Genomic DNA, 16,487 nt, shown 5'->3' with positions numbered 1-16,487 from the left:
TTGTCTCTAAAGACAGTTGTTTCAGTATTTCAGTGTTTACTTCTGATTTCAGTATTTCTTCTGTTAAATTTAGATTATATTCTATATTTAATAGAGTTAAAGGGTTTGGTTTAATTTGTACGTTTTCTTTTAAATTCGGGATATTGATTTTCTGTTTTAATTCTTGAACAATGGATATGAAACTTTTTTGAGTTTTCAATCTACAGAGAGGACTGTATGAATGCCAATTGTTTCCTGGTAATCTGATAAGTTTTTCATATTGAATCAGTGCTTTTTCTTCTATTGTCATTTTGATGCTGTTAATATTAGTGAGGAATCTCATAGAATCTATTGGCGTTGTTTTGATTCCACCAGTAATGAGCCTGAGAGCTTGGTTTTGAACATATTCTATGTCGTTTATGAAAGGTGAAGTAATTAAAATTTCTCCGCAGTATGTCAGCACTGGCTGTATAAACATTTTGTATGTAGTGTTCAAAGTATTCCTAGAGCATCCCCATTTCTTTCCTGCTAGTCTTTTTAGAAGGGAGAATCTTTTACGAGCTTTTTCAGAAATGTATTTCAAATGGTTGCTCCATGTTAACTTACTATCGAAAATAACTCCAAAATATTTGGATTCATAAGTCCTAGGAAGGTGTTGGCCATTGTATTGGATATTGAATTTTCTTTCTTTTTTACCGAGTGAAAATATTTGGTAGTTACTTTTGCTTAAATTGAGTGTCATCAAATTTGATGTATTCCATTCATGTAGTTGATTTAGAGCTTTAAGAGCAGAATTTTTAATTTTGTCTCTATGTCTGTAAGATCCGGGAGTCCACAAAACTATATCATCTGCAAATAGTGCTGTTTTCATGTTTGATTCCTCTAATAGGGAGGGTAAATCATTTATATAAATATTGAATAAAGTTGTGCTGAAGACAGCGCCTTGAGGTAGACCTCGATACGTTTGTCTGTAACTAGAAAGTGAGTTATTGAATTTAGTGGCAATGAATCGTTGACTAAGGAATTCTGATATCCATCTGAACATATTGCTGGAGATACCTAATTTCTGGAGTTTTAGTAATAATTTTTTTCTCCAAACAGAGTCATATGCTAACTGAAAGTCAATAAATATTGCCAAGGTATCTTCTTTCTTGTTAAAACTGTCTTTTATTTCTTGGCCGAGGCGTATGACTTGTTCATTGGTAGAGTGTAGTTGTCGAAAGCCGGCTTGTCGTGGTGATAAAAGATTTTGGGATTCTAAATACCAAGTTAATCTGTTGGAGATCATGAACTCCATGGTTTTTGCTATCATGCTGAATAGTGCTATTGGTCGATAACTATTAACATCATGAGCAGGTTTCCCTTTTTTGTGAATTGGTACAATGATTGCTTTTTTCCAAGCTGCAGGAATTGAGGTGTTCCATGATAAATTGAAAATGGATAAAAGTACAGACTTGGCTTTTTCCCCCAGATGTTTAAAAAATTCGGAATGAATGTTGTCGGGGCCAGGAGATTTCTTTTTGTACTAGTAATATTGTTTTTATTATTTTTTTGTAATTCTCTTTTGATAAATTTGTCAGTTTTTTTGGTATTGGGATGTAATCTGTGAGAGTTTGAGTAGTGTCTATTAAATGCGTTTGCTATATCTCTACTATCTGTTAGTAATAATATATTTTATAATATATATAATATATATATATAATAATATATATAATATAATATAATATAAAATCTTTCACCTTAATATATTCAAATAAGCCTACACTTATGTTGCAGGTAGCCTACTGATATCTTGTTGTTTCATATGTTTATATAACATTCGATGAAAAATTTGTTGTAATAAAGATAAACTTTTAGTTGAGCCATTTAAAAGTTAATTTTTGTTAAATTTAATTGCAGTGTGCAATCTGACATCCCATTTTCACTGCAGCAACAGCACTTCCTGTCTTCCTCTTAAGAAAAGATGTGATGGTATTATAGACTGTTGGGATGGCTCTGATGAACTCAATTGCACAACAGGTATGGCATATCATTCAATATTGAGTGTTTAGCAATTTCATTGCTAAACGATTATGTTAACATAACCAAAATAAAGTCCAGATGGGGCAAGGGAGTGTACCAATTTAGATGTATCTGGAGAAGAAATTTCGGTAAGATGAACTGGTAGAGGTCCACATCCATGACTTCAGCTTCTTCATTTCCCGGATTTCTTCAGTTAAGTTAAGTGAAAGCTATTGTTTAGCAATCACCAGTTACTGGTAGTGATAATACAAGACCAGTATTATGGTTCTAACAACACAGCTAAAATCTGAATGAACACTGAAGGTTCTTTATGCTAATAAGAATGCACACATTGAAGTGTATTAGCCTTTAAATTTATAAAGTACCTATCCTATAGGATATAACATTTCAGTTTGTGTTAAACTTTAATAAAATAACAGAAAAGAAAATTGGTAGGAAAAAATAAATTTTATTTAAACAAAATTACAAAATATTACACGACATAAATATAATATGAACATTGTGTTTCGTTGTAAGATTTTTTCTTTAATTCTTCTAATTTGGCAAAGCTGAATTCCATTTGTGAATTATGATCATTTGTAAGGCAGAATTGAATCTTGACATGACGACAAATGGCTGGTAAACATAATTTGGAGCCCTCTCATCCAAGAACATTGATTTTTTTATTTTCCATAAATTTGTGCTCTTGAAAATGCACAGTTCTCGGCAGAGGTTTGAATTCACAGATTTCAGATCTGACGTCAAGCATGGTACCCATTCAACTGTTCATAATTTGTACATTAATAATAATACCAGTGTATAGGGAATTACAATTTCAGTTCACTGATAATACTTTTAAAAGTGCTACAAGAAATGATATGTATGTCTATAACTGCAACACCATTGTATAAAATTCAATAATTATCAGTAGGCCTACCTACAATTTAGAAGGATTAAGGATAGAAATTAATGGTGAATAGTAGTAATGTTACTTTAGAATTGTTTGAGACAAATAAGGACAAAATTTATAAACCAAATTATTAAAATTAAAATGCAATAAAACAAGTAAAATAGTTACTGTACCATAGAATGGGGATACTTGCAACAATGTCAAAATATATTTAATTTCTTATGTTTGTCAACATTTATTACGTTCAACCTTAATTTTTTCATTTGTCATTTCTATCTCAAACATGTTTTAGACGGCAATTCTGATTTTTATGAGATTATTTGTAAACTTAAAAGTTGTTGTTGTGAAGTGGGGAAAATCAAAATACGTTAAACTTCTGCTGTGTATAGTTAAGGGTGCACCTGGAAAGCATTTATTAAATAATTATGGCTTAAATATAATGTAAAGAAATTTGTCCTATAGTTGTGCTGAATAATATGGTACCATTTTTTGTAAATTTACAATTTTATGGGTTACTGTTCCTGATGGGGTAACTTGCAACACTACCACACCCACTTTCTTAGCATTTAAAAAGTAACAAAAACAGTTTTCATTCACAGTTTTACTATAATAATGCATGTTGTAATATGGAAGTGTTATTTATTTTATAAGGTTTACGTTACATTTACAAAAAATTTCTTGTTTTGCATTAGAACTTGTATTAATTAGATCTGGTTGAGTGTATGAGAAGGCCTTAACTCTGCCAGGTAAAATAAAATAAAATAAATTATTATTATTATTATTATTATTATTATTATTATTATTATTATTATTATTATTATTATTATTATTATTATTATTATTATTATTATTATTATGCCAGGGAAACACAAAAAGGTTCCAGTTTCACTGTGGAAATTCTATTAATTTACCCTACTTAATAATGTGAAATTTTGCTTGTTTTCATTATCCACTGTTGTATAAGTATAAACAGGAAGGTATTAAGTGTTGCAAATAACGTTATTTAGCTGCTACTTTGACATTACAGTATTATTTAATTGCTGTTGCAAGTTACCCCACCAGCAGAGCAACTTGCAACATTCATGATTTCTAAAAACGCAAAATGAACAAACAAAATTTGAATATATCATATTATTGTACGCATCTACACTTCTTTTTAAATTATTTCCAGTTTTGTGTAACATGCTGTTGAATCACACATCTGTTGCAAGTATCCTCATTCTGCTGTACGGTACTTGTTTTATTGTATTTATCGACACTGTCAAATAGTGACCACATTGTATAATTATTATAAACCAAAGTTAAATATTGTTGTTGTTTAGTCAACTGTCCGAAGACAGGTCTGAACCTCACAAGTGAGTTAAACATGAATAGCTTGTGAAAGATATAGACTCGAAAAATATAATATTTAACTTAATTGTGAAATATTTCAGCTTGTCCTAGTACAGAACAGTTCACATGTAATGATGGACAGTGCATTCCACACATTCAGTTCTGTGACGGCTATTCAGACTGTAAAGATAAATCAGATGAACCCTTTGGCTGTGGAGGAGAATGTAAAAATCATGAATGGAAGTGTAGGTAAGTTGATGCCTGCAAATTGCCAGTCAGTGTAAATATTGTAGTATGTACATTATTCTAATGTCCGTTATAGTACAGTTAATATTTTATGATATTAACGACACCAAATTAGCAAGAAAGTAACTACTGGTACTTTATGCAACATAAAAATTCGTGCACTGCAATAGGCCTACATTAAAACCGTATTTTATTCTTGTTCTATTTCATTTTACTACACTATTGCTTCATTTTTCCAGAAGAAAACTCTTCTGGAATTTATTCTCGAAAAATACTGTTATTAATACTAAATACATTCCAAATAGTTTTCTCTTCAAAATCCACGGAATTTCTATATTAATTTCAGATCTAACTACGCAATGCGCAGAGTGAGTACATGCACATAGCGGAATGTAATTTAGAACTAACTTCAAAACCACGAGTTTGTTTTGTGTCCTTGCTGCTTTCTTTTTTCCGTTTTTTCTGTCTTTCTCTATTTCTTTATGTGTTTGATGAGATAACAGTGTTTCAGTTTCTATCCGAGTTACATTACTTAACAGAATTACCAACAATATTTGTGTAAAATTTATTTTCTATAACGTCAAATAGAGTTGTTCATACTGCAATGTTACAATGCTTTGTACAGACTTATGATATAAAATTCATTACGTCTTGTTTAATATTTGTTTCATTTGGACAGCTGCCAAAAAATTGAATACGTCAGTAGAAAAGGCCCATGTACAAAATTAAACATTTTTAAGAAGAGAGGAAAAACTGAATACCATTCATATTATTTTTTGTGTATCAGCACAACTTTCTTTAAATTGTGAAGGGCTTGGAGTCGACTCAGTGAGCCTCTCTTCTGGTCAATGTATGCGTCTCAGGATGGACTGTATTTTAATGCAATCAAACAATTTTCAGAAAAAGTGTAGATGGGCCCTTTTTCTACTGACCAATAAAATTCAATAATTGTATAAAGGACACTTTATTCCTCAATTAGTTAGAATCTTTACGTAACTGATAAATTATCAATTTCCACAAAATACCCAACGAAAAAGTTAGTAATGTGTAGTAATGTGTGTCATATTATTTAAGGTCTGCTTCAATAATTTTATTATTCTTGTCAATTTCAAATATATTTTTTACCTTTTTTATTATTCTTAGCTTTCAAATAGAATAAAAATTTTTGTTTACAGAAATGGACGCTGCATTAAGAAACAGGCTGTATGTAATGGGATTGACAACTGCGGAGATGAATCAGATGAAAAGAAATGTCCACTAAGTCGAAGACGTTTGAATACTGGTAGTCGTTAATTTGTTAATCTTGTTTACTATTTCACGGAGGAACCATGTTGTTTTAAGTATGATAAGAGAAATTATCAATTAAGTATTTTCTTTTCAATTTTCTCATTGTTAATTTCATTGTCTCCCTGTCATTCAAATAGTGTCATTACAGCAATCCTTCCTTACTCCTAAAAACATTACGATGTCATATTATATGCCTTCGTCCCCAATAAGAAATTACTTAGAATGTACACAATAAACAATTTTTGTTACTTATTCCAATGTAAATTTCCACCAGATTTTAATATAAGTTCATCTGTTTAAAAAGTGGAAATAGTGCAAATTTTCATGTATCAGTATTTTACTAAAAGTACTTGTTTTGAGTCAGAATATATTATAAACCTTAAGTGAAAGCATCTATTTCGTTGTTCAAATGAGTGATTTGCCAATTTAGCATAAATAACACTTGTTTTAAAGTGTGAATTGAATTTTTATTGTGAAATTAAGTGTAGCGTTTGAATTTATTTCAATGTGATTTGCGCACTTTGTCTTCACTGATGAAGTATTACATAGAACTTTTGGTGTATATAAACTTCAGTACAAGTCTCATGTTGTGAAAATGTTTGTGTTTACAATATAAAGAAGAGAGTATTATGGTAAACAAGAAGCTTTTATTAACTATTACTACTATTAAAGTTACAAACAATATGAAATGTATTAATTTTGTCTTTAAGAAAACGTTATAATTACGGGCATATACTTATTTACGCGATCAAAAATCTTAGAAGAAAAATATTTGAAGTATCAGTTACCTACAGTAAAATAAATTAAATACTTCCATTCTTACAGACGTCTAGTTTTGGAGTTTTAGAGACATGAAGCAAGTGTGGCTTAAAGTGTTTTCTTTGGATTATTTTCATTTCCGTAAATACAGTACACCTGAAAACATTTTGTTAAGATCAGCAGGCAAGGAACAGTGGGAAATCTACTCATTTGTGTTGTTACGACTGCTTTTTAATTGATAGAAATGGAACCATTCCTAGGTTTTCCTTCAAAATGCCATAATTTAGAGGCTTTATTAGATAATATTGATGTATGCCGCTTGCTTTTCTGGATATTTTAACAGTTTTAAGGTATTCTGGTTGGCAGTACCTAATTTCGTATTACAGAAATATTATTTCCACCAGAACAGCAGAGCTCCTAAGTCTCTCTTCAGCAGATACTGGTATTGCATTTCATACGTCTTATCTCTTCTAAAATCTATTGAAAACTGTTGTTTGCTAATCCTCCTGGCTTTGGTTTTCCTCTATTTCAATAAACTATTCATATTAATGGGTTACATTCGACAAAGCTTGCCTCATCAGATTTTGAATATGGTATAAAATATCAAAATATTTTATGGTATCAAAATATTTTATGGGTCATACACATCTGGGTGGAGCAAACTGATTAAATTAAAGTAAAAATAATTTGAGTAAAACATTTTAATTTAAATTTTCAGTATATTTTAATCATAAAGTTCATAGGAATGTTTGTTCAATAAACACAAAATAGTTATTTTAATATTCGCATTTTGTTACATATTATAATTTTGTTCTTTTTTATCCACAGCCAACTTCAGTGATAGCATAATATTCAAACATTCTTTGTTTACTCTCACATTTCCTTACAAATTAAAATTTTTAGGCACATTATGAACGTTCTTACAAATGTTATCAAAAAATCATACGAGATATAATGATAATTTTGGTTAGTTTGGATTCTGAGTGAAAGTTCAATAGGCCTATATCGTCGTTGTTCCTGCAATAACTCCTATGTGCAAAATATAAACTTTTTCAATAGGAAGAAAAAACACATTTATTCATTATATGGCAGTGGTGCACAGGAGATTGTGAATTCTTACATTTTTGAAGGAAAGAAATAAATATAATTACATATAGAAGATTCTATTATTTGCTGTATCATTATTTAAGTTATTTAATAGAGCAAAATTCTGAAAATCGATAAATATGTCACATAGGAGTTATTGCAGGAACAACGACGATATATTTAATATTTCTTCATCAAAATAAGTGCAAGGAGCAGAACTTTAATGAAGACAAACAAATGCAACTCTTGCCATCAAATATGTTTCTATAATTTTGTTTTGTGAAGTTTCACTTTCAGACTAATATATAGTTGATACTCTTGTTTTATGTAAGTAGGCTTGAATTCATTATGGAGTGGTTTTTACTGTTAATGCAATTCAAGGAATAAAAAATATTAAAAAAAGAAAGGAACTGTAGGAATAAATTAATTATCTTTCTTAAGAATTAACTTCATTGATATATTTTAATATTTTTCCATTGTATAATTTACTTTATTGATATAAATGTTTAAGGCATAAGCTCTTGAATTCATTATCAATAATTATTAATATAGTAAATACATTTTATCTTTCCACGCTTACATGTGTGCAGCTGTGCTGTGCACTGCCTCATCCGCTCTGCATCCGTGAGAATGGTACGATAAAATATATGTACTATAGTTGGTTGCTGACAGTCACTATGATTACCTTCTTCATCATGATTTCTTTATGTTTGTGACATGTTGTTTCCCTTCCAAAGTCCAAGATATTGTCGTCAACGTTTATGTTAGGATTATTATTACGTTATCATTATTGTTTTATCCCATAGGTATGGCAAAGAGTTCCATCTTACATAAGCATACAATTAAACTTCCCTGTTCTGAGCTAGTGGCTCACAGTTTGGTATAATAATTTATTATCTGTTATTTTTTGTTGTTATTGTTGTTGTTCACCTCTTTCTTCTTCTTCTTCCTCTTATTGCAAGTCTGGGTTCTGTGCATGTTATGACTAATGACTAACAATTTGTTACTCTTGCTACATATATGAAAATGAAACATAGCATCATTTTTAATAACATTATATAAAATATTCTTTCATAATGAAATCAGAAAAATTGCATTTATATTTGTAATTAAATATATCATAGTTTTTTAAAAGAGAATGGCATTACAACATTATATTACTTTCCACATTGCATACATACAAAGGCTCCTCACGTAAGTCTAATCGCAACCGCAGAAAGCAAACAGAAATTCGTAATTGTACTGCTCCTGAACCAAGGACCAGTCATATTTCTTAGACAAATACAAGATTTCATAAAAAATCAAGAAGGGTCTCCATCATGCATGATTTTTTTTGATGTGGTTGGTGAAGCTAAAACAAAACAATGCAGATCGACGTAGTACTACGAGAATAGTGGAAACACGGATTAATAACATAGTGGGATGCGAGAAAAATCACGAACATTTTTCTTTTATGCTAGAAATAAACTAGGTACATAGTACAAGAATAATAACAGAAGTTAGGCCTCTCTGATATTATGAACATTATTATAGCGTAAACAATTCTTGAATTTCTTATTCGAACAACAATGAAATTTTAGAATATTTTACCTTAACTTTCATAATATAAAATCTGCTTACTATATAAATATAAAGTAGTGAAAATAATCTCGACTTGGAAGTTCCACCATTATGGGGAGATATGTATAAAGCAGAAGTCTCACCAAGAGCCATACATATACTGCATGTGAAATGAAAGCTAGAAAAATTTTAAACTTAACATGTTTCCCAGTACCTATAAGCAAAACAGTTAGTAGGCCTACTTTTTTCTAACGTACCACAATACACAATCTAAGTATTTTCTGATAATTTCAATTCCAAAACGAAGGTTTTTTTTTTTTTTTTACTCTTCCTGTACATACAACCCTGAACATCGGTTGACAGATTTCCTTTCGACAGCCATTCTTTAACATGTTTTCGTGGATGAAACCTGTACGCAGGAGGAACTACCAGCTTGAAAGGACAAATTTTGATATGATTTCTACAGAAAGAGAATGTTATCACAATGTTCTTAGCATTGAAGACCCCACAGTAGAAACAATACCAGTACTGATATAATGATATTGCATCTCAAGAGCTAATTGTGATACGCATTCTTTAAAACCATTAACTGCTTCTCGTGCATAAATACCAAATGCAGAACAAAACACTCTTGCGTATTCATCTTTGTAGTATGCTTCTTGGATCATTTTGTTTTGTCCTGTATGTCAAGATGACTATAGATTTTGTATTTCTACTTTACAGCAGTACTGGTATATGAGCATTGAGATGTCGGAATCCTATGTATTATGTGGTTGTGGTTCTCCACATTAAAAAGAACTTGAGTTATTATATGGCATTCTCATTTCTTTTAAATATGTTTTCTTCATCCCGGGAAATTTTACTGTGTAATATTCACTTGGTCGACTTTACATTGAGTGAAGATTCTCACTTTTGGTACAGTGTTCTTGTGGGCTTCCATTAAATTCGGTACATTTTCAATCAGAAATTAATTACAAATTGTCTAATATTGTTAAAGGGTCCACCAAAACTCCCATAGTTAAAAATTACAGTGTGCTGAATAAATAAGTATACAAAAGATGCGCTACTTTTTGTTTTCATCATTGCCTGCAGACCCAGATTTAAAGTAGTGATCAAGAGCTGCATAACCTCCCTACAATGCTCTAAAGTCTAACTGATCTTACATTGGATGCCAACCATTGAGAGTATTGTATTTTTCCAATGCTGAGCAATTGAACAGTTTTCATAGAAGTACATTGCTGTAGTTCATTCTGCTTTTCGTGGGAGAATGAAAATTGAATAAAATTTATCAAAGAAGATCTTCATGTGGTTTCTTTTTTCAGACACATCACCGATGACTGATGTTTGGTACAGTGCCACGTGATTTGACTAGGAAATTTCTGGAGTAATACATTTACTACAGCAATGCATTTGTTACAATTACAATTAGCCCATGTACATCGTTGAAAGAGAGCTAGTTTCTGCAGTCCCAGTTAACCAGTCCAGGAAAGATCAGCCTAATTTTCTATCTGATAGCTGTTTGCACTGGTTGGTTCCAGGTTCTTCTCTTTTTCGCTATCATGGTCCACCTGATGCCGAAGATTCCCCTGAGTTCGTCTGCCCAGCAGGTTCTCTGCCTACCGATGTTCCTCCGTCCAGTCCTGGGGTCCCAAACAGTCACTCTGTGTGTCCATCTGCTGGTGTGTTGTCTCATGATGTGTCCTGCCCACCTCCATTTTAAGCAGCTTCCTGTAGTCGCGACGTATTTTAATCCTGTTCTCTAATTCTGTCTTTCAATATTATGCCCAAAAGTTTTCTTTCCATTTTTCTTTGACAGATTCTTATTGCTTGCCTGTGCTTCTTTGTTAAATTCCAGGTTTGAGAGCCATATAATTAGACCGGTAAAATGCACATGTTCATTATTTGGCCTTTCAAATTTATGTTGTAGGATTTGTTCAGAATATAAATCCTAGAGCCCAGAATTTGGACCATGTTGTTGAGATGCGTCATGCTGTTACTTTGTCCACTGTGTTCTTAAAGGAAATGGTTTCATCAAAGTATGCAATTTCTTGGACATATTCTAGAGGTTCGTTATCTACTAATGTGATTTCTACTTACCGTATCTGCTATTTGTCATCAACTTAGTCTTTGTTGGCTTCATTTTTAGGCCTACTTCTGAGCTCAGGTTTTTTAGCTCTGTAATATGTCTTCAATTGATCTGGTGTTGTGGCTATGAGTATTATGTCGTTTGCAAACCTCATATGAGATAATTTTGTCCTGTCCATGCATATTCCATAGTCTCCAGTGATCTTCCGAAATATATCTTCTAGAAGACATATGAAGAGTTTGGGGGACATTGGGTCTCCTTGTCTTACTTCTCTTTGTAGCTTGAATTCATTTCCCTGTTTGTCTAGTTTTATTCTCGCTGTGGCATTTGAGTATAATTTTGCAAGATCCTGATGTATTTGTCTTTTGTTCCTTGGTTCTGTAGTGCTGTTATTACTGAGACATGTTCTACAGTGTTGAATGCCTTTGCAAAATCGATGAATGCTAGATATATGACTTGATTGAACTCTTGCGTTTTTTTCTACCAACTGTGTTATCACTTGTAGGTGGTCGGTAGTGGAGTATCCTGCTCGGAAACCAGCTTGCTTCTCTGCTTGGTTCTCTTCCAGGTGCAGTTTATGTGCTTCGTGATGATTTTAGAGAAAATTGTGTATACATTTGACATGAAGCTAATTAATCTGTAATTATTTGTCTTCTTTTGATCCTTTTTTATGAAGTAGAATTATATTGTTAGATTTTCATTGGCTGGGTATGTTTTCCGTCTGTAATACTTTGTTAAATAGATCAGTCAGTGTACTCACTAGTTCTTCTCACCCTAGTTTTAGATGTTCGTTGGTGATTTTATCTTTTTCTGGTGGCTTGTCCATCTTCACCTCTTTAATAGCTTCCCTGACTTCACTTTTCAATATCGGAGGAATTGCCTGGATTTCTTCTATTTGTTTTTCGATGAACTGGTGGTGAGTAGTTAGTGCGCTGCGGTACAGATTTTCATAGAAAGTTGTAGCTGTTTCTACTATGCCTTTTTTATCAATGAAGTTTTTTCTTGTATTTGTTTGCAGTTGTTTTAACAGTCCCTTACCTTGGTTTAGCTCTTTTTTTTTTAACTTTTCTTAGTGATATTGTATTCCCCATCACTTGTATCACCACGTCCGATTTGTATTAGCGCAAGTCTTTTCTGATAGCTGTCTTACCATATTTTTAGGCCTCATCAATTCTAAAAGGAATAAAATTTCTTACCATTATTCCCCAGAAAAGTACGTACCGGTACTTGCATTGTAGGGCAGTAGTTACCGAATCAAGAAATTCGTCTTCTTCCTCCTTCTCTGGGTCTTCTTTCTTTCAACCTAGTCTCCAGTGCTAATTTTGGGTACGTGTATCTCTCAGATGACAACGTTTGTACGTGCCGAACCACTGCAATTGCGAATGTTTTATATGGTTAATTAGAGGTACAATGTTCAAAGCTACCCTAACTATTCAGTTTCTTACTCGTTCTCTTCCAGTCTTTTTAGTAACTGCCCTCAAATACCACAAATATCTCAGGTCAGCTGCCAGTATTTTGCCTTCTAATTTAATAGTTATGGGCCAAGTTTTACTACCAAAAGCTAGTATTGGTGCATAAGTGGATCAGTATAAACTCGTAATTAATTTGACAATTTTTGTAACTTCCTTCTTTTCTTAAAATGTAGTTTATTACACAAAACATTTTAGCAGAGAGTGCTATTCTTGCATTTATTTCGTTAGTTAGATTTCCATCTTGATTTAAGAGTACCCCTATATACTTATATCACAGTCTAATAGATATGTATTAGACTGTGCTTATATCATGTGACTTGTTCCACGGCTTTTGTCTTTTTGAAATTATTTGTTGCTCCTTTCTTTCTCCTGAGATTATCATTGTTTTTGTTTTGTTTTGTTAAGATTTGCTTTCAATCCCGTTCCAAAGCAATTATTAGAAGGTTGAGTTTGTATTGTAGTTTCTGTGCCACATTGGCCATTAAAACTACGTAATCTGTATATACTGTACCAATGTATTAATAAGGACTTAGTTTAGTCTTCAGTTGCCTATTTTATACTTGAATCCTGAACAAGCTTTTTAAAGCTTATTTAATATATTATCACAAAGAGCAATGGGAGCAGTGGTCTTAGTACTATATCTCCTCGTTCTAACCTGCTTTAGTGGTGAAATTCTCCTTCCTCCTTTCACCAAGCTTCCAGAGTCGTAGGCTCCAGTAACTCGGTGTCTCTTGTGGACTTTGGCATTGAGGGTGAGTGACCATAAAGACTAGCTTGTTAATATAGTGTTTAATGGATCTGCGTCTGACCTGTCTTTGGGGGATTCTCTAAATTGAAGATGGGACTGCACCTTCTAACAGAATGTGCGTCATTGTCTTCCTTTCTATACACTGGGCAAATTGGTGTATCTGCTGAATTAAACCAATGTGGTTGTATATGAGTTAAAATGTCTGTTCTTGTCCTAGTTGCACAATTTGTAGCTTTGGAATGACACGCATTTCTACATAGAGACTGTTCTAAGAATTCACGTTGCATCATAAAATTGTTCCCCTTTGGCGATATCTGTGGAGGAGAAATTATATGTTCTCATGTGGTTTCCACAATTAACATAAAACTCTTTATATATATATATATAATGAAATATTCAGGACATTTTCTTCTTTCAGGACTCTCCAGATAATCATTCCATGGAGTTAATCAAATGCCTTCTCTATGTCAAAAAGCATATATGGATTTCCTTGTCATATTATTCCTCTGATATTTTTCGGATATAGCTTATAGTGTGCTTCTATTTAGTCGAAATAGACATTGTGCTTCTTCTGGATCTTGTTCTATTCGTTGCCTCAGTCTCCTTTCAAGTATTCGGCTATATACTTCCTATGAGAGAATTAATTCCTCGATGACATGCAACAATCCCAATGAGTAGGAATTTCTTCTCTGTCCATTTTGCTCACTTGAAGACAAAGAGAGAGTCGATCTTTCCCTACGAACAATACAAAAAATCCAATCTGCACCTCTTCTAAATATCTAATTCCGTTATATTAATTAGTTCTTTAAAGTAAGCAATCCACCTACTAAATATCATTTTCTTATCATATGTTATGATAAACTGATCTTTCAGTTTCTACAAAGTTCTATTCGAGGTTTAAAATCCTTGTAACCTTTACTACAGAGTAGGACTTTTATTAGAAAATCATTCGCATTTTTCAAGTTCTCCACATCCTGCAGTTTCGCCTTGTTGAATGACATTCTTCAACAGCTTTCTGTGTATTATTTCTGTGCATTTTCTAATACTCTAATGTTCCTTATTTTTGTAAATATAGAGCGTTCGGAGTTTATAAAATACCTTTGGGTATATAGGCATCTTCTTAGCAGAATTCTCCCCTTTTTGTAATAATAACTAAATTATTAAATTATCTGGCACCTATAGTTTCCCAGTATTTCTCGTATATTAGACATTCTAGCAATGATTCTTGTAATACTCAGACAATGATCTAATTTGTTCTTTTGCAAGTTTTAATGACCATTAAATTCGATAAATATCTAATATTTAAAATCCGGTCAATGTGATTAAAAGTATCACTATATGGAGATCTTTAAGTCACCTTTTGTATAGGCTTACATGTGTGAGAGCTGCCAGATTTTGAGATGGAGAAATGAGGAACTATCACCGACATTCAGTTTCTTAGAAAAAAAAACTTTCATTGAGCGTATAAGAGGAGAATGAATTACATATCAACTAATAAAATTAATCATTATCATGATTTATGTATTATAAATTATAATTATTTATTACAACATAACTATACATATAATTATACTGTGAACATAGTCTTTCTTTTTATGCATTCCTACATTTCACATGTAGCCTATTTCCAATATTTCTTACTTGAAGATATCATATTTAACAATTATTTGTCTAACAAAATCTTCTTGTAAAATTCACCATTGTTAAAGTATACCGGTATAAATGTTATTTTTTTATATTTGCAGTACCAGTATTTATATTTCTTTCATTCATTCATTTTTTTAGCCATTACTGAAAATATTCATTTGATAGGAAAATGCGTAACAAAAATTTGATTACAATGGTATAGTTGTCACTTTTTTGCACCAACTAAATCTATAAAATACACTCATCTTTTTAGTACTGCCGGACTGTTATACTGCCACCATCATCACTGACGTGGTTAGCATTGCGATCAAAACCAAACAAAACTGCGTGAGGCATTTGAAGACTAGCACAGTATGTAGAACAAAAATAGCTAATACCATACAGTATATCTCGCAACCCTATGAGCGTATTCCAAATCTCAGTGCTGAGCAATCTGATGGCATCACGGAGTTCCGAATTTCAACGATGATGTCACTGATGCTTCACTGGTTCCATTGGTGGTGGCAGTATCCATCAGCCGCCATCATGAATCTGATTGGTTCTTGTATAGGGCGAAAATTAGCAGACGAATGACATTCAGCGTATTCCGGATCTCATTGGACCGGTGGACAACAATGACGTCACGCTGCAGCAAAATAGGAACAAAACTGCTGGAAGGATCGATGGCTGTCATGGCGACTGTATAAGTTGTTGTCTGTGCTACGCTAACAAAATTTTGCGAAATTTCCGTACTGCCATCTCGTTCAAAGAAAAGAGAGCATAAATAATTTATTTCTTGAACCGGTAGTAATAACTGGTCCGTTGACATGTTCGCTCATAAGCCATTAACATATTGTTTTTACGTTGTGCTCATTACAAACAATACAGCAGAACCAAAGCAGAACACATCGCTATGACACAACAGTGCACAATGTCATTCATCTGCTAATTACCGCCCTATACAAGAACCAATCAGATTCACTGATGACGGCTGATGGAGACTGCCACCACCTCTGCAAGCTGATGGCACCGGTGGAGCTTAAGTGAAGCCATCAGTGAAATTCAGAACACCGTGTTGCCATCAGATTGCTCAGCGCTGAGATTCGGAATACGCTCATTGTGCACTATTGTGTCATGGCGGTGTGTTCTGCTGTATTGTTTGTAATGAGCATAACGTAAAAACATATGTTAATGGCTTATGAACGAACATTTCAACGGACCAGTTATTACTACTGGTTCAAGGAATAAATTGTTTATGCTCTCTTTTCTTTGAACAAGATGACAGTACCAGTACTTATAGAAATTTCGCAAAATCTTGCTAGCATAGCACATACAACTTGTACAGCTGCCATGATGGCCATTGAACCTTCCAGCAGTTTTGTTTCTATTTCGCTG

General features: G+C 32.6%; 1 protein-coding gene across 1 annotated transcript in view; it reads left to right on the top strand.

Moving 5' to 3' along the window:
- Positions 1-11,496, top strand: part of LOC138715294 (uncharacterized) — a 676,115-nt gene extending 664,619 nt beyond the window's left edge. Inside the window, exons 9-11 of the mRNA XM_069848057.1 lie at positions 1,879-1,998; positions 4,324-4,471; positions 5,644-11,496. Of these exons, the coding sequence (XP_069704158.1) occupies positions 1,879-1,998; positions 4,324-4,471; positions 5,644-5,761 (386 nt within the window). The 3' untranslated portion in view covers positions 5,762-11,496. The remainder of the gene's footprint in view (positions 1-1,878; positions 1,999-4,323; positions 4,472-5,643) is intronic.
- The last annotated feature ends 4,991 nt before the right edge of the window (positions 11,497-16,487 follow it).

This window comes from Periplaneta americana, chromosome 15 (assembly GCF_040183065.1).
Source record: "Periplaneta americana isolate PAMFEO1 chromosome 15, P.americana_PAMFEO1_priV1, whole genome shotgun sequence".
Taxonomy (NCBI): Eukaryota; Metazoa; Arthropoda; class Insecta; order Blattodea; family Blattidae; genus Periplaneta; species Periplaneta americana.
This window is presented reverse-complemented; position numbering and strand designations above follow the sequence as displayed.